Source organism: Aegilops tauschii, chromosome 7, assembly GCF_002575655.3.
Source record: "Aegilops tauschii subsp. strangulata cultivar AL8/78 chromosome 7, Aet v6.0, whole genome shotgun sequence".
In the NCBI taxonomy this organism is placed as follows: domain Eukaryota; kingdom Viridiplantae; phylum Streptophyta; class Magnoliopsida; order Poales; family Poaceae; genus Aegilops; species Aegilops tauschii.
Window position 1 is genome coordinate 52,764,300 of NC_053041.3, and position 23,078 is coordinate 52,787,377.

Genomic DNA, 23,078 nt, shown 5'->3' on the forward strand with positions numbered 1-23,078 from the left:
AAGCACTCCCTTATAAAACATCTGATGAGAAGCAATCTGTGAGACCCGTCGGACTAAGACAAAGATAAGAAAAATGGATGTCAGATTTTTTTCCTATTTGTCAAATATAATCTCCATTTTCTTTTCTTAACCGGCTTTTCCTGGAGAGGCTGTCTTTTATGTCTTTTCTTAACCGACTTTGAAACAAAATCGTATCTTGGCTTGTACAGAAGGGGAAAATCTAAGGCACGAAGTTTAACAAGTATACAAAATAAACATATTTCATCTGTGCGAACAAACCACGGGAGATACGGCATGTGACTTGAATCGGCAGGTATGTCTAGCCGCTCCGGGTCAAGGCAGGTCGCAAATTTCTTTTTTGGGATAACCGGCTTTTGAGAGATATTGACTGGACGCAGATTGTGGCACAGTTCTTTTGGCCGATTCTCCTAGAACCTTGAGAATCGACCCTCCACCCAGTTTCTCCCAGGATCTTGACAATCCTAACTGCTTACATCCTAACCAGCTAGGATTGTAAAAAAAAATGGATTCAAGATTCTGGGAGAAGCTGGGGGAGGCCCGCTTCTCAAAATTCTGGAAGAATTGGCCAAAAGAACTGGGTTTGAGTGACTTTAGCCCACTAATTTAGGTCAAATGTTCAAAGTGAGAGAAAAAAAAGGCAAAAGCACGCAGACTTCCATGTTTATCAGCGTTCCAGTGACAAAAACACCAGCAGTGAACCACTGAAACTGTCGAAATCGAAAAATTTCACAACGGAAAATTGTACCGCTGAAACATATTACTCCCTCTGTTCCAAAATAAATGTCGCGGTTTTAGTTCAAAAACTAAAACCGCGACATTTACTTTGGAACGGAGGAAGCATAAATGACTGGATTTGAACTAAAACCGCGACACTTATTAAGGAACGGAGGTAGTATAAATGACTGAACGGGTTATACAAGGCAAAAACTACATTGGATACACAAACGGAAAATTGAACATCTAAATACCGACTGAACTGGTCACACAAAAATCAAAAGGTGGACAGGTTAAAGGGGGGAAACTGAACTGGCTGAGCAAGGAAAAAATATATGGGGTTACACAACGCAAAAGTTGAACTGAACTGATTGCACAAGCAAAAACTGCACAGCACTCAGATTCTCTAGTACTTAACAGTGAACAACTTAACTGAATACACAAAGAGTGCAGGGGGCAAAAACTTGACACCGAAATTCCGCAGCACTTATCATTCAAGTTCTGTAGCAGCAGGTGGTCAGCGGAAGTCCGGCTGGCCTGTGGACGTGAGGCAACGGTGCCACATCCTGCCTTTGTGGTTCACACGCTTCGGTGCTGTGATGACTTGCGTGACCGGAAGGTACACATAGTGAGTGTTGCAGATGCAGGAAGTGATGCCACTGAACCCAGCAAATGCTCCATGGACCTGCACCGGACAGCATCACAAAATTCTCATGAGCAGGGTGTGGATAACATGGGTGAACTGTGTGTCTACAGTTTGAGAAGATTAATTAAACTGCAAAGGCGTGCAGGAAACTGATTTAACTTACGGCATTTTGTCCAAGCACGGTGCACAGAATCGCATCGGATGCATTGGCACGACAAGCCCGGACCATGTACGTCGGGTCGATGTATTTTATATCAGCATGGACACCGATGCCCTTGAAATGCGTCTTGATCTGGAGAGTGTAATCAGTGTCACTAAATAGTAACAGTAACCAGTATCACTAAATGCTGTCCATTGATGACTTCTAGAATGGAACAGAGAAACGGGAGGATGGGAGTATGGGGACACTCGGTTTCAGCAACCTCATATAAGCAGCTAGAAAAGCTAGTATGGTAAGACGAATAAGGCTAGACCAAGTTCAATGTCACCATAACCATTTAACTTTCTACTGTATCAAAGGACAGCATGTACATTATAAGATCGACCTTTCCAAGGTAAAGAGATTTTATCATATACAAACCTTTTGTTGCATGTGAACACCAATGTCGCTAAGTATTGCATTTCCTGATGCATCAGTTGCGCCTGAGTTTTGCAGTAACTCCTGAAAACAAAAGGTAAAACAGAAGCTAGTCAATGGTATATGGAACGGAAAAAGGCAAAGGCTAAAACCACTGTGAGCTCACTAACTTGTCCTGCAGCTTCAGCAACACAAACCACACAGAATCCCTTGTTCTTAATTAACTGCTCGAGGTGCTGTAAAACACCATATTCTCCATCGAGCGCGAATGAGACCTTTTCATACAGTATAAGATTCTATTGGTACATCATCCATGAGAAGAAATGGTACGTTTCAATACAAACAGTGCAGTGTTTACGAACCTCTGGTATTAAGCAGACATCAACCTGCCCACTTGAAAGAGAAGCATGCATTGCAATGAAACCACTGCTTCTTCCCATTAATTTTACCAAGCCGATACCATGGTACGCACTTCGTGCCTAATGACATGATGTTTTAATAATATTATAGTATGGCTTAGAGAGAGAGAGAGAGAGAGAGAGAGTCAGCAGTCTACCTCTATATAGGCAGAGTTAATGGCCCGTTGAGCTTCTTCCACAGCGGTATCAAAACCAAATGTTTTGTCCATTAAAGGTATATCATTGTCAATGGTCTTTGGAACTGCTACAACGGAAACCTTGAGCTTTCTTTTACGGCACTGCAAGTGTTTGGGGAAGGGGAATTAATAGGTATTGTGCACGAACAAAATATATATAACGTTCAAGATGATGAATCTTGAAAGCAAGATGAAACAAGATGGACGGTAGGGGTTTCTGCATCCGTGCATCTTCACCTATCTGGCTTCGAACATAAGCGAGGTTCCATTTAATTCTCAAAGATTCATGGGCTAATGTAATATTTGGATGAAGGACTGACAAGAAATGACCTCCTTTAGTATGATTATCATATATGCCAGGAAACAGAGGAATGACCTCATCTTCAAGAACATCCCTCCTACAATTCATAACTTGGGTTCCAATCTTTGTGATGACCTGATTCTGATGACCCACAGGACCAAGCAGAAGCATCTCCAGAGACTCAAGTTATGTATTCAACAGAATCTCTAATCCCATGCTTACAACCTTATCTCCTCTCAGCTTGTAACTACCCTATGTAAATACTATTCATACTAATCCCCTAATTATTGAACTTCTGTACTAACCATACTAACTTTCTAATATATAAAAATCATAGTAGGATGTTTTCCAACTGCTTCGGGGTAAAAAGGAAAGGACTGACAAGAAATATAAAGATATAAGAACCTCATCATGGATAGCATTTGCTCCTGCATGGGTACCATTTCCACCAAGTACAAAAAGCATATCAATTCTTCTGGCCTAAAAACCAGATAATCATTAATCATTTTCTGAAAAAACTATGATTATTAAAAAGTATAGGAATAACCAATACAGAATAAAATTGTTGTAATTCAGATAGCTTACCTGTATACTATCTACAATTTCACTAGTTTTAGGTCCTCCACGGGAAACTCCTAGAAAACTTCCACCAGCAAGATTAATATTCTCCACTAGATTACGTGAAAGCTGGATGGTGTTACCAAAATGAAATCTGAGAACCTAATAAGCAGTAACTGTTTTGCTGATTTATGAGAGGAGCTTCTTACTGGCATTTCTTTTAGACCTTTTTCAAAAAATCCACGAAAGCCAAATGGAATTCCAACAATATTCTTAACCCCATATGTCTCTAGGGTGAATACTACCTGCACATGGAAATACACGTCATATACTCAACATTAACCAAAAATTTGCACTCGAGTCTATTATATCATTTGCATGCCAGAATACTGGATAGGGTAAATGCTCCGTTCGAAAGCATCAACAAAACCACAAAACATATCTACGAAAAACTGCATGGACTGATAAAAAGGCTGCACGGATATTTCAAATGATAACGCCAACATTTCTGTTTGAGGATCAGGGGACACATAAAAGTACTGTATCAATATCATGCACTGATGAAATTTGCCCCCACTTTTATATTTGCAGTTTACATTAGACAAATGCATGTGTATGTAACACCATGTGCATGAAACTCAATTTGTTGAATTTTTATGATAGCTAATTGGAGAAATCATAGGATAAGCAGAGCTTCATAGCCCCAATGATAATTTTCAGAGCTGATTAATCTTACTTATGTTGAAGTTCGCAATGAGTACCATGGGCATGTACCAAAATTTAGATAGACATGCCAGCAAAACAAAATTTGTTTGAACAATGCTAAAAGAAAGGGACCTGTCTGATGACATCATTCAAACCAGGGCAGAGACCTCCACAAGTAACTATAGCAGCTTTTACTTCATTTGGCTCATAGTATATATCCTTACGAGGCCCTGCACGATGCACCCTGCATAAAGCTATTTGTCACTGCCTGACTCTTTAAGATTCTCAAGAGTTAAATCTAACAAACAAGTAGCAGTTCCGCAATTGTAGAAAACAAAAGGGCAGAAGTTGATGTGGCATAACACATAGCATGTGAAGAAAGATGGCATCCTTGTGGCACTGAAAGAAATAGTACTCATATTGTGAATTTATCCTAGAAGATATCATACCATTGCTCCACCCAGCTACAGTCAGGATCAATGCACTCTGCTCCAGCAGAAGTAGGCGACGAATACTTTATCACCTAAAGTAGCATTGCTATGTTAAGTTCACAGCATAGTGGGAACAAAAATAAAGCTGCCTTTTGCGAGCTACATGCGTCTTTTAGGTGCTAATAAATGCAGTGGTGCCGTGCATCATAGAAGTCAGCTGCTGAGAAAGCATATCACAACATTTATGACTACTCCATTACAAATAGATGTTTAAAGTACATGCAGCAAGCAATTTGAACTTTCATGACTAAGATACAAAGAAGTAATTAAATTCACTATATGACAATAGCAGTAGTAGATTTTCCATACAGAATATTTACATAATAATACTCATTGTAACTTTAAATAGCATATTATTATAAAAGTTAACATCAAAGTGTGCAATGATGCTTGCCAATTGCCAATGTCTAAAAGACTACAACAACATATCTTCATATCTTCTGTACAGGAGTAGTAAACGATCTCAGCCAGCTTAATGATGACTCTAACACTGTGAAATGTTAAATTTTAAATTAACATCTGAGTCTTCCGGTATCATGCTAAATTTTCGTAAGAGTACTAACCTTCATAAGTGCCCGGTCATCATTGTTCACGTAACCATTCCACATATCCATAGGTGTACTATCTTCATCACCAGTAGGAGTTCTACCAGAGTGATAACAGATAGCATTGGATAAGAAATGCTGCATAGTTATTAGCTTACAGGAAGGCTGGCTAATTAATTCAAAGATGACAAAGAAGAGAGGGCGCACAAAACCTCTGTTTCATGAGTGAGAATGTAGTTGGCCTTGGTTTCAAGTCATATATATCTGTAATACGTGGCAGATTAAAACGATTATCCCAGTCTTCTTGAAACTTCTGCTTCCAAGATGGATCATTAAAATCTAATTCCACTTTCGTGGAAGTAGCTTTAACACGCAGTGAAGTGGGCTTTTTTGTCTTCCTGCTTTTGCATTCTTTGGCATTTGAACGAGTAGATCCATGTAAAAACAGATCTCTCGTTGAGTGTAGCCACTGCTGCTGTGTGTTACAGAAACCACCGCTTGTTTTTACAGCAGCAGCCATCCAAGAAGACGTCGTCAGACAAGATCTGCAGAGGAAATTCTAGTTACTGTCTTTGCACTTCAAACGGTGAACAAAAAAGTTAAATAAACCGAACAGTTAGCTGAAGAAGACTTCCCATCTAATGCCTTAAAACATGTGCTAACAAACAAGGAAAGGGATGATACACAGAATAAGCGAAGCACAGTGGCTGTACAGTTCAAGAACAGAGTCAAGCTCGATCAGTGGTAATTTCTTGGTGTGGTGTGATATGAGAACCAAACTCAGGCATTCCAGGAAGCTGAGCTGTCCAGTAAGTGATCATGATTTCGGCATTTCATTTGCGAAATCATGACCACCACCAAAAAACAACCCCCCTGCAGCAGAGCATCACAAGTTCAGGGATGTGCCCACCTATGTGACCACTGCTCATCAGCAAACTTGTCGAATCAAAACACCGAAACAGCACAGAGTGGCAGACATTCTCTGCCTGTCCTAATCGAACGCAGCGGTGCCGGTACAGTAATCTAACTTACTCCTATGTGCTTTGGAATTACTCAATCAGGAAATTAATGGATCCAGCGCAGCAGATGCAGTACAAAAAATTCACTGTGGGGTTTTGCCTCGAACGAAGGTAGGTGGAAAAGCACCCGAATGCTGAATGCGCAGAACGAAGGTAGGTGGAAATTCACTGTGCGTTTTCTCGATCAAATCCTAGCTAGTAGTCTTCAGAAGCGAGTAAATCTCAACTAACCGAGACCAGACCCCCAATCCCTATTTCCCAGCCGCTGGCATCCACCTACCGCGCGCGGCCTGCAATCGATCGAGCGGGTGAGCAAGCACGGCCGGGGTCGGGAATCTGAGCAGGGAGGCGCCGAAGCGGCGAAGCCTACCGCCAGGCGCCGCTACTGAGAGGCGGCACCGCAGCGCAGCAGACGGTGGATTGGAGCGTACGGACTCAGCAATGCGGCAGTAGAGGAGGCAGGGGGGAGGGGTGGGGGTTGGGGGAGGAGACGACACGCACCTGCCCTGCTCCGGTTCCGTGGAAATGGCGAGATGGGGAGGGGAGGGGAAGCTACCGGCGGCGTGCTCTCCGTCCCCTTCACGGCCGGTAGATTTGGTGGCTCGCTCGGCGTCGGCTCGGGCGCGGCGGAAGCGATGGGCAGGGCAGTGACGGGAGTACAACCACCCTACTAGTCAACCAATCATTGAAAATTAGCTTTGTGAGAATATCCAATGTGCATACGTTTTTTGCTTTTTTTTTGGAAAAGGAAAGCGTCCGTAATCGGCCGACGGATTGGGGATTTCCCCCTCGTAAAAATCAGAGTTTGTTTTCACTCGATAGTACAGAGGGAGTATATATACAGCATAATTGGTTTGGTGCAAAAAATTGGCACCAATTTTTGGCATTGTGTCAAAAATTGGCTACTACTACTTGATTAGTTACCAAGTTGTCTTGCCTATCTCACATAAAGTTATCAATACTTGGCAAGTCTTAGTATTGACAGTATTTGACAGCAAATCAGTCATGCTCATATATATACTAGTTAAAAAGAACGTGAGGTTCTTATTTCACCTTCTTTCTACCACCTCTTCGTCCAACCTTTTATGATAATTAATCACCTTAATTAAATAAATTCTTACCAAATAAGTGCTTAACAAAAAGATGGCAGGCAAATCATATTGATTGCGTACAAAACTTGCTAAATAAGTGCTTACAATAAGATGGTAGGTAAATCATGATGAATGAGTACAAACTTACTAAGTTTTTCTGTACACCGACATAATAATAGACGTGCATTCACGGACTAATCTACTAGAATGTCTATGCTCCCGTTGAAATGATGGAGATATGCCCTAGAGGCAATCATGTATGCTGATATTTCCTATGTGTTTATGAATAAAGATAGTCCTTGGACATTATCAATGATGTATATCAGCAAGTACGTGACTTGTTTGTGGGACTATGCAGTGTATGACTACTGTCCTAAAAGGTCCCTAGTCGAAAGTGCTGTGGGGACGCGCAGCCAACTAGACTAGCATATAATACGGTCGATGACTTGGTCTCACTAGCCATGGAGCATTGGATGCTAACCGGATAATATGGACTCGGAAGGATCTGGTCGGATTCGACGTAGTCGGATCCGAGTCGAGATAAGGTCCGAGTCGGATAGACCCAACTATGAGACGCAGCGATATGTCATCTGTGAGTCTCTAGTACAACATACGTTCCATGTCATAAGACCTGAGTTGGCGCATGTACTCGGGATGGTGACAGACCTGCTTTGGGCCGACCAAACGCAACTCCGTGACTGGGTAGTTACAAAGGCAGGTTTCAGACTTGTCCAGACCCATGCTGCGAGACATGGTCGAGCAAGATGGGATTTCTCCCTCCGACCAGGAGAGATATACTCTGGGCCCCTCGTGTGATCCGACCAAGATAAGCATGGCCATGCGACAAGGATTATGAGATAATCCGGTTTGTGGTCGGCATCACTGGAACGAGAAAGAGGTCGGGCTAGCACAAGGATGACAGACTCGCCTTGAGCCCGACAACATATATCGTGTGGCAAAAGGAATGGAAGTGTGATGTACATGTTCGCCTAACCAGCTTCATTGTCTACTTGGTGGTTGGCACGCCTTGCTAGAGGCCGCTACCAGCCAAGCAGGTTGGAGGTGATCCGACCTGCGACCAAGCCGACTTGAACCTAAAGGGTCGCGCGCTTAAGGGAAGGAACCTGTGAGGCCGGATCAGACTCCACAAGTCAGATGTGATCCTACTCGGACTCTGATCCCGGCCGAACAGATTTTGGGCTTTAGGGTCCGTGCGAGGCCCAAGTGTTGAGCCCGTGACGGACGCCTATATAAAGTGAAGGTGCGGCACACTCAAGAGGTTGATCGCTTCGGCGTTGTCACTAGGGTTTGCATGTGTTGCGAATAGCCACCTCCACTCGACGCCGACTCTGTGATCAGACCTAGCAGTCCGCCGCACGGTGTTCCGCCTGCACGCGCGGATACCATTATTGGCGGTGCACCTGCGCCGCTCCAGCGAACTTGTACGTGGGATCAGACGACCGGCTGTTCGAGGGAGATCGGACGAGGAGGAGACGATCCACGCAGACGCGCTGCCCCAACTCTTCTTCCGCTGCACGGCATTGCGCGTCTAGTGGTAACGATCTGTGATCCATCTCCCGTAGCATGTTCCTGGTTGTTCTACGCGTAGGAAAATTTTAATTTGCAGTCGATGCACCCTACCGTAGAACCCAATAGTGGTATCAGAGCCTCTGCTATAGGATTGGGATTCAGATCGTATGCATATTAGATATGTGGAGACGGCAGATAAGATCTGTTGTTGTTTGTGAAATCGGCTATGTGCACGGTTGATGAGATCAATTGCACATGGGGATTGAAGTGGCTATGTTTTCTGTCAATCGGGATCGATGAGGTCGTGACACAACCTACCCCTACCGGTCGATTATCCGCCATCGGGGTTAACAGTGAAACGTAAATCCGAATAGGATTCAGGATGATTGATAAGATCGGTCAGATCAGAAAATTCAGCGTGAACGGAGTTCAGATATGATCTGTGATTTCCGAAAACGTCGGGTGCTGCCCGCACCCGCGAGGGACCGCTGTGTGCGTAGCGCCTTGTATTTCGTACACGATCACTCAAACCGGTAGAATGCGATTCTATGCATAACTTTATTTTGCAGGGTTTGATGTGAATAGTATGGCTCATGTGTATGTGATGCATGTGTGTAAATTATACATGGCCTGCGTGTCATGTTTGTCAGCCGGCAGGAGCCAAAGTGTTGTCATTATAATGTATAATGACCTGTGTGTCAACTTGCGATTCTCTGTAAAATTCATTACTAGTTGTAGTAGTTGGATAATGGAGATCAGGTTGGTGGCTTGGCGTCCCTGCGTGACAAACAAGATGGAGTTCCTAGATGATCATCGGAGTCGGAGCCGACCTGGAAGAACATCCATGAAGGAGCCATACTATTTCACAATATGTGTTTATTTGTGATTGTTATGCTTCTTGTTTTCTACGCATGTTAGAATGGTCGAAAGATCCCTCGTTAATATCAAGCAATTTGCCATTCCCGATGTTACCTTCGCACGTCAAGTACGTCTATTAGTGGGCTCATAAAATTGGGGTGCTGCTAGGTGTCCTTGAACTGAAGGGTTCGTGTCGGACACGGACATGCACTGCATTAGGTTAACTTGACAAGGCTATCAAAACGGTTTTGGGCCTTGTGGCAAAGAAGGTTGGGAGCCGGGGTATGAGATACCTTCCCGACCGACAGGAGTCGTATAGAGATTGGATTAGCAAGGAGTTGCTTACCGGATAGGCATGTTGTCTAGCAGTGATGCTAAAGCTCACTAGTCGCATGTGCTAGTCGGATCCTGAATCACTGAGAGTTTGCGGAGGGATGCCAACTTCAGTGGGAGTATTTATATTTAGGCTTGAATTACTCTACATAAACACATTGCTTAGTGATTGCATATTTTCTGTTGTAGATCAATGGCACCACCTGCTCAACCCAACTTTGCATTGAAATCAATTCTGGAAAAGGATAAACTGAATGGAACAAAGTTTACCACCTGGTATAGAAATCTGAGAATTGTTCTCAAGCACGATAAAAAGGAACATGTTCTAGAGGATCCACTTCCAAAGGAACCTGCTGATAATGCTAATGCCACAACTAAGAATGCCTACCAGAAACTCGTTGATGAATCAATGGAGATCAGCTGTCTGATGCTAGCTTGTATGGAGCCCGATTTGCAACAGCATTTCGAAAATGTTGAGGCTTACGATATGATCGAGAGTCTCAAGAGCATGTTTCAGACACAGGCTAGGACCGAAAGGTTCGACGTCTGGCGATCCTTGATGGATTGTAAGCTGAAGGAAGGTGATCCACTGAGCCCACATGTGATCAAGATGATCGGATATGTGCAAGCTTTGGATCGGTTGGGCTTCCGCTCTTGAATGAGCTGGCTACTGATGCAGATCTGGGTTCTCTTCCGCCCAGCTATGGGACGTTCATCTCGAACTATCATATGCATGGCATGGATAAGAAGCTCACTGAATTGCATGGGATGCTCAAAGTGGAAAAGCAAGATATTAAGAAAGGCACGCGTCAACTGTTGATGGTGCAGAAATCGGCTAAGTTCAAGAAGAGTTGGTCCAAGAAGAAGGCTAAGGCAAAGGGCACGGAGATGGTAACCTCCACCGCTGCGCCGAAGTCAGGACCGGACTCGAAGACCATTTGCTATCACTGCAAGGAAACTGGTCATTGGAAGGGGAACTGTAGCAAGTGGCTTCCAGAGCATGGCAAGAAGGTCGGAAATGCTTCTTCAGGCAAAGGTACACTTGTTGCATATGTTATAGACATTTACCTTGCTGACATACCTAGTAGCTCTTGGGTATTTGATACCGGATCAGTTGTTCATATTTGCAACTCGATGCAGGGGCTGGTAAGAACTAGGCGTGTGGCACAAGGGGAGATTGACATCAGGGTCGGCAACAAAGCAAGAGTTGCTGCGTTGGAGGTCGGCACGATGCATCTCCAGCTTCCTTCTGGATTTATTTTGGAATTGAATAATTTTATTACATTCCTGCACTTAGTCGGAACATTATTTCTGCCTCATGCTTGATGAGTCAGGGTTATGAATTCAATTTAAAGGACAATGGTTGTTCGTTTTATTTGAATGGTATGTTCCATGGCTATGCACCCATTGTTGATGGGTTATTTATATTGAATCTGGAACAGGAACCGGTCTATAACGTGAATGTCAAGAGGCATAAGCCTAATGAGACAAATCCGACATACTTTTGGCATTGCCGGCTTGGACACATTAGTCTGAAATGCATGAAGAAGCTCCATGATGATGGGCTCCTAACTTCGTCCGACTTTAAGTCATTCGAGACATGTGAATCATGCTTGCTAGGCAAGATGACTAAGTCTCCTTTTGCAAAGAGTTGCGAGAGGGCGTCCGAGCTATTGGAGCATATACACAGTGATGTGTGTGGTCCAATGAGCACAACTGCCAGAGGTGGCTATCAGTACTTCGTGACTTTCACCGACGACTTGAGTAGATATGGATATATCTATTTGATGAGGCACAAGTCAAAAACTTTTGAAAAGTTCAAAGAGTTACAGAACGAGCTTGAGAATCAGCTCGGCAAGACTATAAAGCTTCTATGATCTGATCGTGGAGGTGAGTACATGAGCCAGGAGTTTGATGATCATCTGAAAAGCCGAGGTATAGTACCTCAGCTCACACCTCCGGGTACGCCACAGAGAAACAGTGTGTCGAAACGGAGGAATAGGACCTTGTTGGACATGGTCCGGTCTATGATGAGCAAATCGGATTTACCCTTGTCATTCTGGGGATACACTCTAGAAACTGCAGCTTTCACACTTAACAGGGTACCATCAAAATCCGTAGGCAAGACACCACCTGAGATGTGGACTGGGAAGAGTCCCAGTTTGTCTTTTCTAAAGATTTGGGGTTGTGAAGCATTTGTCAAGCGACTTATGTCACACAAGCTTGATACGTCTCCAACGTATCTATAATTTTTTATTGTTCCATGCTATTATATTATCTGATTTGGATGTTTAATGGGCTTTATTATACACTTTTATATTATTTTTGGGACTAACCTACTAACCGGAGGCCCAGCCCAGATTGCTGTTCTTTTGCCTATTTCAATGTTTCGCAGAAAAGGAATATCAAACGGAATCCAAAGGGAATGAAACCTTCGGGAGAGTGATTTTCGAAACAAACGCAATCCAGGGGACTCGGAGTGGACGTCAAGAAAGAAGCGAGGAGGCCACGAGGCAGGGAGGCGCGCCTGCCCCCTGGGCGCGCCCCCACCCTCGTGGGCCCCTCACAGCTCCACCGACCTACTTCTTCCTCCTATATATATCCACGTACCCCGAAAACATCCGAGAGCACCACGAAACCCTATTTCCACCGCTGCAACCTTCTGTACCCGTGAGATCCCATCTTGGGGCCTTTTCCGGCGCTCCGTCGGAGGGGGCATTGATCATGGAGGGCTTCTACATCAACACCATAGCCTCTCCGATGATGTGTGAGTAGTTTACCTCAGACATTCGGGTCCATAGTTATTAGCTAGATGGCTTCTTCTCTCTCTTTGGATCTCAATACAAAGTTCTCCTCGATCTTCTTGGAGATATATTCGATGTAACTCTTTTTGCAGTGTGTTTGTCGAGATCCGATGAATTGTGGGTTTATGACCAAGATTATCTATGAACAATATTTGAATCTCCTCTGAATTCTTTTATGTATGATTTTTTATCTTTGCAAGTCTCTTTGAATTATCAGTTTGGTTTGGCCTACTGGATTGATCTTTCTTGCAATAGGAGAAGTGCTTAGCTTTGGGTTCAATCTTGCGGTGTTCGATCCCAGTGACAGAAGGGGAACCAATACGTATTGTATTGTTGCCATCGAGGATAAAAAGATGGGGTTTATATCATTTGCTTGAGTTTATCCTTCTACATACTGTCATCTTGCCTAATGCGTTACTCTGTTCTTATGAACTTAATACTCTAGATGCATGCTGGATAGCGGTCGATGTGTGGAGTAATAGTAGTAGATGCAGAATCGTTTCGGTCTACTTGTTGCGGACGTGATGCCTATATACATGATCATGCCTAGATATTCTCATAACTATGCACTTTTCTATCAATTGCTCGAGAGTAATTTGTTCACCCACCGTAATACTTATGCTATCTTGAGAGAAGCCACTAGTGAAACCTATGGCCCCCGGGTCTATTTTCCATCATATTAATCTCCCAACAACTAGAAATTTCTGGCGCCGTTTATTTTGCAATCTTTACTTTTCAACCTATAAAACAAAAATATCAAAAATATTTATCTTATTATCTCTATCAGATCTCACTTTTGCAAGTGGCTGTGAAGGGATTGAAAACCCCTTTATCGTGTTGGTTGCAAGGTTCTTATTTGTTTGTGTAGGTACGAGGGACTTGCGTGTGGCCTTCTACTGGATTGATACCTTGGTTCTCAAAAACTAAGGGAAATACTTACGCTACTTTGCTGCATCACCCTTTCCTCTTCAAGAGAAAACCAACGCTGTGCTCAAGAGGTAGCAAGAAGGATTTCTGGCGCCATTGCCGGGGAATCTACGCACGAGTCAAGACATACCAAGTACCCATCACAAATTCTTATCCCTCGCATTACATTATTTGCCATTTGCCTCTTGTTTTCCTCTCCCCCACTTCACCCTTGCCGCTTTATTCGCCCTATTTTCCGTTCGCCTCTTTTTCGCCTTCTTCTTGTGTGCTTGTTCTTTGTGCGGTTTGCTGCCATCATGTCTGAAACTGGGGAGGTTATCGTTGATAAGGATAATGGATTTAACATGGAAAACTTTGATGCTTCTGATGATTCTCATGAAGAACCTACTGTTTTACACACTAAAAAGTTTCGGATTGGTAGTGGTAATATTATTGGAAAAGGAGTTATTCAAGATTTCTACTTGTGCCGGTGCCCTATCCACTATGGGTGGGTCTATTCTTCATAAAACTAGTAGTCCTGCGAATGCTATATCTTTGCTCGTAGTTGAACTTGAAAGACAATTTATGTTGGGGAACGTAGCAGAAATTCAAAATTTTCTACGCATCACCAAGATCAATCTATGGAGTAATCTAGCAACGAGGGAAGGGGAGTGCATCTACATACCATTGTAGATCGCGATGCGGAAGCGTTGCAAGAACGCGGATGAAGGAGTCGTACTCGTAGCGATTCAGATCGCGGTTGATTCCGATCTAAGCACCGAAGAACGGTGCCTCCGCGTTCAACACACGTGCAGCCCGGTGACGTCTCCCACGCCTTGATCTAGCAAGGAGAGAGGGAGAGGTTGGGGAAGACTCCGTCCAGCAGCAGCACAACGGCATGGTGGTGATGGAGGAGCGTGGCACTCCTGCAGGGCTTCGCCAAGCACCGCAAGAGACGAGGAGGGAGAGGGGTAGGGCTGCGCTATGAGGGAGATGTTCTCCTGTGTATGGCAGCCCCAAAACCCCCAATATATATAGGGGAGGGGGAGGGGCTGCGCCCCCATCTAGGGTTCCCCCCCAAGGGGTGCGGCCAGCCCTAGATGGGACTTGGGGGGGCGGCCAAAGGGGGGAAGAGAGGGGGCGCCCCACTAGATGGGCCTTAGGCCCATCTGAGCCTAGGGTTTCCCCTTTCCCCCCTTCCTGCGCCCTGGGCCCCTTGTGGGAGGCGCACCAGCCCACCTAGGGGCTGGTCCCTTCCCACACTTGGCCCACGCAGCCCTCTAGGGCTGGTGGCCCCACTTGGTGGACCCCCGGGACCCTCCCGGTGGTCCCGGTACATTACCGATAGCACCCGAAACTTTTCCGGTGACCAAAACAGGACTTCCCATATATAAATCTTTACCTCCGGACCATTCCGGAACTCCTCGTGACGTCCGGGATCTCATCCGGGACTCCGAACAACATTCGGTAACCACGTATATCTATTCCCTATAACCCTAGCGTCATCGAACCTTAAGTGTGTAGACCCTACGGGTTCGGGAACCATGCAGACATGACCGAGACGTTCTCCGGCCAATAACCAACAGCGGGATCTGGATACCCATGTTGGCTCCCACAAGTTCCACGATGATCTCATCGGATGAACCACGATGTCGGGGATTCAATCAATCCCGTATGCAATTCCCTTTGTCTATCGGTATGTTACTTGCCCGAGATTCGATCGTCGGTATCCCGATACCTTGTTCAATCTCATTACCGGCAAGTCTCTTTACTCGTTCCGTAACTCACATCATCCCGTGATCAACTCCTTGGTCACATTGTGCACATTATGATGATGTCCTACCGAGTGGGCCCAGAGATACCTCTCCGTTTACACGGAGTGACAAATCCCAGTCTCGATTCGTGCCAACCCAACAGACACTTTCGGAGATACCTGTAGTGCACCTTTATAGCCACCTAGTTACGTTGTGACGTTTGGTACACCCAAAGCATTCCTACGGTATCCGGGAGTTGCACAATCTCATGGTCTAAGGAAATGATACTTGACATTAGAAAAGCTCTTAGCAAACGAACTACACGATCTTGTGCTAGGCTTAGGATTGGGTCTCGTCCATCACATCATTCTCCTAATGATGTGATCCCGTTATCAACGACATCCAATGTCCATGGTCAGGAAACCGTAACCATCTATTGATCAACGAGCTAGTCAACTAGAGGCTTACTAGGGACATGGTGTTGTCTATGTATCCACACATGTATCTGAGTTTCCTATCAATACAATTCTAGCATGGATAATAAACGATTATCATGAACAAGGAAATATAATAATAACCAATTTATTATTGCCTCTAGGGCATATTTCCAACAGTCTCCCACTTGCACTAGAGTCAATAATCTAGTTCACATCACCATGTGATTAACACTCACAGGTCACATCACCATGTGACCAACATCTAAAGAGTTTACTAGAGTCAACAATCTAGTTCACATCACTATGTGATTAACACTCAATGAGTTCCGGTTTGATCATGTTATGCTTGTGAGAGAGGTTATTAGTCAACGGGTCTGAACCTTTCAGATCCATGTGTGCTTTACGAATATCTATGTCATCTTGTGGATGCTACCACGCGCTACTTGGAGCCATTTCAAATAACTGCTCTACTATACGAATCCGGTTTACTACTCAGAGTCATCCGGATTAGTGTCAAAGTTCGCATCGACGTAACCCTTTACGACGAACCCCTTTTCACCTCCATAATCGAGAAAATTCCTTAGTCCACTAGATACTAAGGATAAGTTCGACCGCTGTCATGTGATCCATTCCCGGATCACTATTGTACCCCTTGACCAACTCATGGCAAGGCACACTTCATGTGCGGTACACAGCATAGCATACTGTAGAGCCTACGTCTAAAGCATCGGGGATGACCTTCGTCCTTTCTCTCTCTTCTGCTGTGGTCAGGTCTTGAGTCTTACTCAATACTCACACCTTGTAACACAGCCAAGAACTCCTTCTTTGCTGATCTATTTTGAACTCTTTCAAAATCATGTCAAGGTGTGCGTTCTTTGAAAGTATCATCAGGCGTCTTGATCTATCTCTATAGATCTTGATGCCCAATATGTAAGTAGCTTTATCCAGGTCTTCCTTTGAAAAAACTCCTTTCAAACAACCCTTTATGCTTTCCAGAAATTTTACATCATTTCGGATCAACAATATGTCATTCATATATACTTATTAGAAATGTTGTAGCGCTCCCACTCACTTTATTGTAAATACAAGTTTCTAACAAACTTTGTATAAACCCAAAAACTTTGATCACTCCATCAAAGCATATATTCTGACTTCGAGATGCTTGCTCTAATCGATGGAAGGATCGCTGGAGCTAGCATACCTTTCAGCATCCTTAGGATCGACAAAACCTTTCTGATTGTATCACATACAACCTTTCCTTACGAAAACTGGTAAGGAAACTTGTTTTGACATCCATCTGCCAGATTTCATAAATGCAGCTAATGCTAACATGATTCCGACGGACTTAAGCATCGCTACGGATGAGAAAATCTCATCGTAGTTAACTCCTTGAACTTGTGAAATACTCTTTGCCACAAGTCGAGCTTCATAGACGGTAACATTACCGTCCACGTCCGTCTTCTTCTTAAAGATCCATTTATCTCAATGGCTTGCCGATCATCGGGCAAGTTCACCAAAGTCCATGCTTTGTTCTGATACATGGATTCTATCTCGGATTTCATGGCCCTCGAGCCATTCGTCAGAATCCGGGCCCACCATCGCTTCTCCACAGCTCATAGGTTCATCGTTGTCCAACAACATGACTTCTAAGACAGGATTACGTACCACTCTGAAGTAGTACGCATCCTTATCGACCTACGAGGTTTGGTAGTGACTTGATCCGAAGTTTCATGATCACTATCATAAGCTTCCACTTCAATTGGTGTAGGTGCCACAGGAACAACTTCCTGTGCCCTGCTACACACTAGTTGAAGTTATGGTTCAATAACCTCATCAAGTCTCCACCATCCTCCCACTCAATTCTTTCGAGAGAAACTTTTCCTCGAGAAAGGACCCGTTTCTAGAAACAATCACTTTTGCTTCCGGATCTGAAATAGGAGGTATACCCAACTGTTTTGGGTATTCTATGAAGATGCATTTATCCGCTTTGGGTTCGAGCTTATCAGCCTGAAACTTTTTCACATAAGCGTCGCAGCCCCAAACTTTTAAGAAAATGACAGCTTAGGTTTCTCTAAACCATAGTTCATACGGTGTCATCTCAACGGAATTACGTGGTTCCCTATTTAAAGTGAATGCGGTTGTCTCAAATGCCTAACCCATAAACGATAGTTGGTAATTTGATAAGAGACATCATGGTTTGCACCACATCTAATAGGGTGCAGCTATGATGTTCGGACACACCATCACACTATGGTGTTCCAGGCAGCATTAGTTGTGAAACAATTTCCACAATGTCTTAATTGTGTGCCAAACTCGTAACTCAGATATTCATCTCTATGATCATATCACAGACATTTTATCCTCTTGTCACGACGATCTTCAACTTCACTCTGAAATTACTTGAACCTTTCAATAATTCAGACTTGTGTTTCATCAAGTAAATATTCTCAGCATCTACTCAAATCATCTGTGAAGTAAGAACATAACGATATCCACTGCGTGCCTCAGCACTCATTGGACTGCACACATCAAATGTATTACTTCCAACAAGTTGCTCTCTTGTTCCATCTTACTGAAAACGAGGCCTTTCAGTCATCTTGCCCATGTGGTATGATTTGCATGTCTCAAGTGATTCAAAATCAAGTGAGTCCAAACGATCCATCTGCATGGAGTTTCTTCATACATATATACCAATAGACATGATTCGCATGTCTCAATCTTTTCAAAAACGAGTGAGTCCAAAGATCCATCTACATGTAGCTTCTTCATGCGTTCTATACCAATATGACTCAAATGGCAGTGCCACAAGTATGTGGTACTATCATTACTATTTTATATCTTTTGGCACGAACATGTGTATCACTGCGATCGAGATTCATTTTAGGTGCAAGCCCATTGAAGGTATTATTCAAATAAACAGAGTAACCATTATTCTCCTTAAATGAATAACCGTATTGCGATAAACATAATCCAATCATGTTTATGCTCAACGCAAACACCAAATAACAATTATTTAGGTTTAACACCAATCTCGATGGTAGAGGGAGCATGCGATGCTTGATCACATCAACCTTGGAAACACTTCCAACACATATCGTCATCTCACCTTTAGCTAGTCTCCGTTTATTCCGCAGCTTTTATTTCGAGTTACTAACACTTAGCAACCGAACCGGTATCTAATACCCTGGTGCTGCTAGGAGTACTAGTAAAGTACACATTCATATAATGTATATCCAATATACTTCTGTCGACCTTGCCTGCCTTCTCATCTACCAAGTATCTAGGGCAGTTTTGCTTCAGTGACCGTTTCCCTCATTATAGAAGCACTTAGTCTCGGGTTTGGGTTCAACCTTGGGATTCTTCACTAGAGCAGCAAATGATTTGCTGTTTCATGAAGTATCCCTTTTTGCCCTTGCCCTTCTAGAAACTAGTGGTTTTACTAACCATCAACAATTGATGCTCCTATTTGATTTCTACTTTTACAGTGTCAAACATCGCGAATAGCTCAAGGATCATCATATCTATCCCTGATATGTTATAGTTCATCACGAAGCTCTAATAGCTTGGTGGCAGTGACTATGGAGAACCATCACTATCTCATCTGGAAGATTAACTCCCACTCGATTCAAGCGATTGTGGTACTCAGACAATCTGAGCACATGCTCAATGATTGAGCTTTTCTCCCTTAGTCTGCAGGCTTAAGAAACTTGTCAGAGGTCTCATACCTCTTGACATGGGCACTAGTCTGAAATCCCAATTTCAGTCTTCGGAACATCTCATATGTTTTGCGACGTTTCAAAAACGTCTTTGGTGCCACAATTCTAAACCGTTAGCATTACGCACTGAACTATCACGTAGTCATCAAAACGTTTATGTCAGATGTTTCGCAACATCTACAGACGACGCTGAGGTTCAGCACACCGAGCGGTGCATTAAGGACATAAGCCTTCTGTGCAGTAATGAGGACTATCCTCAGTTCATGGACCCAGTCCGCATAATTGCAACTATCAACTTTCAACTAAATTTCCTCTAGGAACATATCTTAAACAGTAGAACTAAAGTATAAGCTATGACATAATTTGCAAAGACCTTTTGACTATGTTCATGATAATGAAGTTCATCTGATTATTTAAGGAACTCCCACTCAGATAGACATCCCTCTAGTCATCTAAGTGATACATGATCCGAGTTAAACTAGGCCGTGTCCGATCATCACGTGAGACGGACTAGTCATCATCGGTGAACATCTCCATGTTGATCGCATCTACTACACGACTCATGTTCGACCTTTCGATCTCTTGTGTTCCGAGGCCATGTCTGTACATGCTAGGCTCGTCAAGTCAACCTAAGTGTTTCACATGTGTTCCGAGGCCATGTCTGTACATGCTAGGCTCGTCAACACCCGTTGTATTCGAACGTTAGAATCTATCACACCCGATCATCACGTGGTGCTTCGAAACAACAAACCTTCGCAACGGTGCACAGTTAGGGGGAACACGTCTCTTGAAATTTTAGTAAGGGATCATCTTAGTTATGCTACCGTCGTTCTAAGCAAATAAGATGTAAACATGACAAACATCACATGCAAATCATAAAGTGACGTGATATGGCCAATATCATCTTGCGCCTTTGATCTCCATCTTCGAGGCGCGGCATGATCACCTTCGTCACCGGCATGACACCATGATCTCCATCATCATGATCTCCATCATTGTGTCTTCATGAAGTTGTCTCGCCAACTATTACTTCTACTACTATGGCTAACGGTTAGCAATACAGTAAAGTAATTACATGGCGTTTTCATTGACACGCAGGTCATACAATAAATTAAGACAACTCCTATGGCTCCTGCCGGTTGTCATACTCATCGACATGCAAGTCATGATGCCTATTACAAGAACATGATCAATCTCATACATCACATATATCATTCATCACATCCTTTTGGCCATATCACATCACATAGCATACCCTGCAAAAACAAGTTAGACGTCCTCTAATTGTTGTTGCATGTTTTACGTGGCTGCTATGGGATTCTAGCAAGAACGTTTCTTACCTACGCAAAAGCCACAACGTGATATGCCAATTTCTATTTACCCTTCATAAGGACCCTTTTCATCAAATCCGATCCGACTAAAGTGGGAGAGACAGACACCCGCTAGCCACCTGTTGCAACTAGTGCATGTCAGTTGGTGGAACCTGTCTCACGTAAGTGTACGTGTAAGGTCGGTCCGGGCCGCTTCATCCCACGATGCCGCCGAATCAAGATAAGACTAGTAACGGCAAGTAAATTGACAAAATCGACGCCCACAACTACTTTGTGTTCTAATCGTGCATAGAAACTACGCATAGACCTAGCTCATGATGCCACTGTTGGGGAACGTAGCAGAAATTCAAAATTTTCTACGCATCACCAAGATCAATCTATGGAGTAATCTAGCAACGAGGGAAGGGGAGTGCATCTACATACCATTGTAGATCGCGATGCGGAAGCGTTGCAAGAACGCGGATGAAGGAGTCGTACTCGTAGCGATTCAGATCGCGGTTGATTCCGATCTAAGCACCGAAGAACGGTGCCTCCGCGTTCAACACACGTGCAGCCCGGTGACGTCTCCCACGCCTTGATCCAGCAAGGAGAGAGGGAGAGGTTGGGGAAGACTCCATCCAGCAGCAGCACAACGGCATGGTGGTGATGGAGGAGCGTGGCACTCCTGCAGGGCTTCGCCAAGCACCGCAAGAGACGAGGAGGGAGAGGGGTAGGGCTGCGCTATGAGGGAGATGTTCTCCTGTGTATGGCAGCCCCAAAACCCCCAATATATATAGGGGAGGGGGAGGGGCTGCGCCCCCATCTAGGGTTCCCCCCCAAGGGGTGCGGCCAGCCCTAGATGGGACTTGGGGGGGGGGGGGGGCGGCCAAAGGGGGGAAGAGAGGGGGCGCCCCACTAGATGGGCCTTAGGCCCATCTGAGCCTAGGGTTTCCCCTTTCCCCCCTTCCTGCGCCCTGGGCCCCTTGTGGGAGGCGCACCAGCCCACCTAGGGGCTGGTCCCTTCCCACACTTGGCCCACGCAGCCCTCTGGGGCTGGTGGCCCCACTTGGTGGACCCCCGGGACCCTCCCGGTGGTCCCGGTACATTACCGATAGCACCCGAAACTTTTCCGGTGACCAAAACAGGACTTCCCATATATAAATCTTTACCTCCGGACCATTCCGGAACTCCTCGTGACGTCCGGGATCTCTTCAGGGACTCCGAACAACATTCGGTAACCACGTATATCTATTCCCTATAACCCTAGCGTCATCGAACCTTAAGTGTGTAGACCCTACGGGTTCGGGAACCATGCAGACATGACCGAGACGTTCTCCGGCCAATAACCAATAGCGGGATCTGGATACCCATGTTGGCTCCCACATGTTCCACGATGATCTCATCGGATGAACCACGATGTCGGGGATTCAATCAATCCCGTATACAATTCCCTTTGTCTATCGGTATGTTACTTGCCCGAGATTCGATCGTCGGTATCCCGATACCTTGTTCAATCTCGTTACCGGCAAGTATCTTTACTCGTTCCGTAACTCACATCATCCCGTGATCAACTCCTTGGTCACATTGTGCACATTATGATGATGTCCTACCGAGTGGGCCCAGAGATACCTCTCCGTTTACACGGAGTGACAAATCCCAGTCTCGATTCGTGCCAACCCAACAGACACTTTCGGAGATACCTGTAGTGCACCTTTATAGCCACCCAGTTACGTTGTGACGTTTGGTACACCCAAAGCATTCCTACGGTATCCAGGAGTTGCACAATCTCATGGTCTAAGGAAATGATACTTGACATTAGAAAAGCTCTTAGCAAACGAACTACACGATCTTGTGCTAGGCTTAGGATTGGGTCTCGTCCATCACATCATTCTCCTAATGATGTGATCCCGTTATCAACGACATCCAATGTCCATGGTCAGGAAACCGTAACCATCTATTGATCAACGAGCTAGTCAACTAGAGGCTTACTAGGGACATGGTGTTGTCTATGTATCCACACATGTATCTGAGTTTCCTATCAATACAATTCTAGCATGGATAATAAACGATTATCATGAACAAGGAAATATAATAATAACCAATTTATTATTGCCTCTAGGGCATATTTCCAACAATTTATTCATATGCATCCTTGCATACAAAGGAT

The 23,078-nt window shown here is 44.3% G+C and overlaps 1 protein-coding gene across 1 annotated transcript; it reads right to left on the bottom strand.

The window, feature by feature from the left end:
- Positions 1-894: 894 nt before the first annotated feature.
- LOC109782789 (ATP-dependent 6-phosphofructokinase 5, chloroplastic) lies at positions 895-6,872 on the bottom strand. The gene is made up of 14 exons (XM_020341401.4): positions 6,674-6,872; positions 5,366-5,698; positions 5,172-5,253; positions 4,567-4,640; positions 4,250-4,361; positions 3,622-3,717; positions 3,440-3,541; positions 3,260-3,334; positions 2,515-2,655; positions 2,321-2,437; positions 2,129-2,233; positions 1,962-2,042; positions 1,545-1,673; positions 895-1,420 (listed from the first exon to the last, which is right to left on the bottom strand). Exons 2-14 carry the CDS (start codon positions 5,671-5,673, stop codon positions 1,253-1,255), a joined length of 1,590 nt encoding a protein of 529 aa, XP_020196990.1. The 5' UTR covers positions 5,674-5,698; positions 6,674-6,872; the 3' UTR covers positions 895-1,252.
- Positions 6,873-23,078: the final 16,206 nt, after the last annotated feature.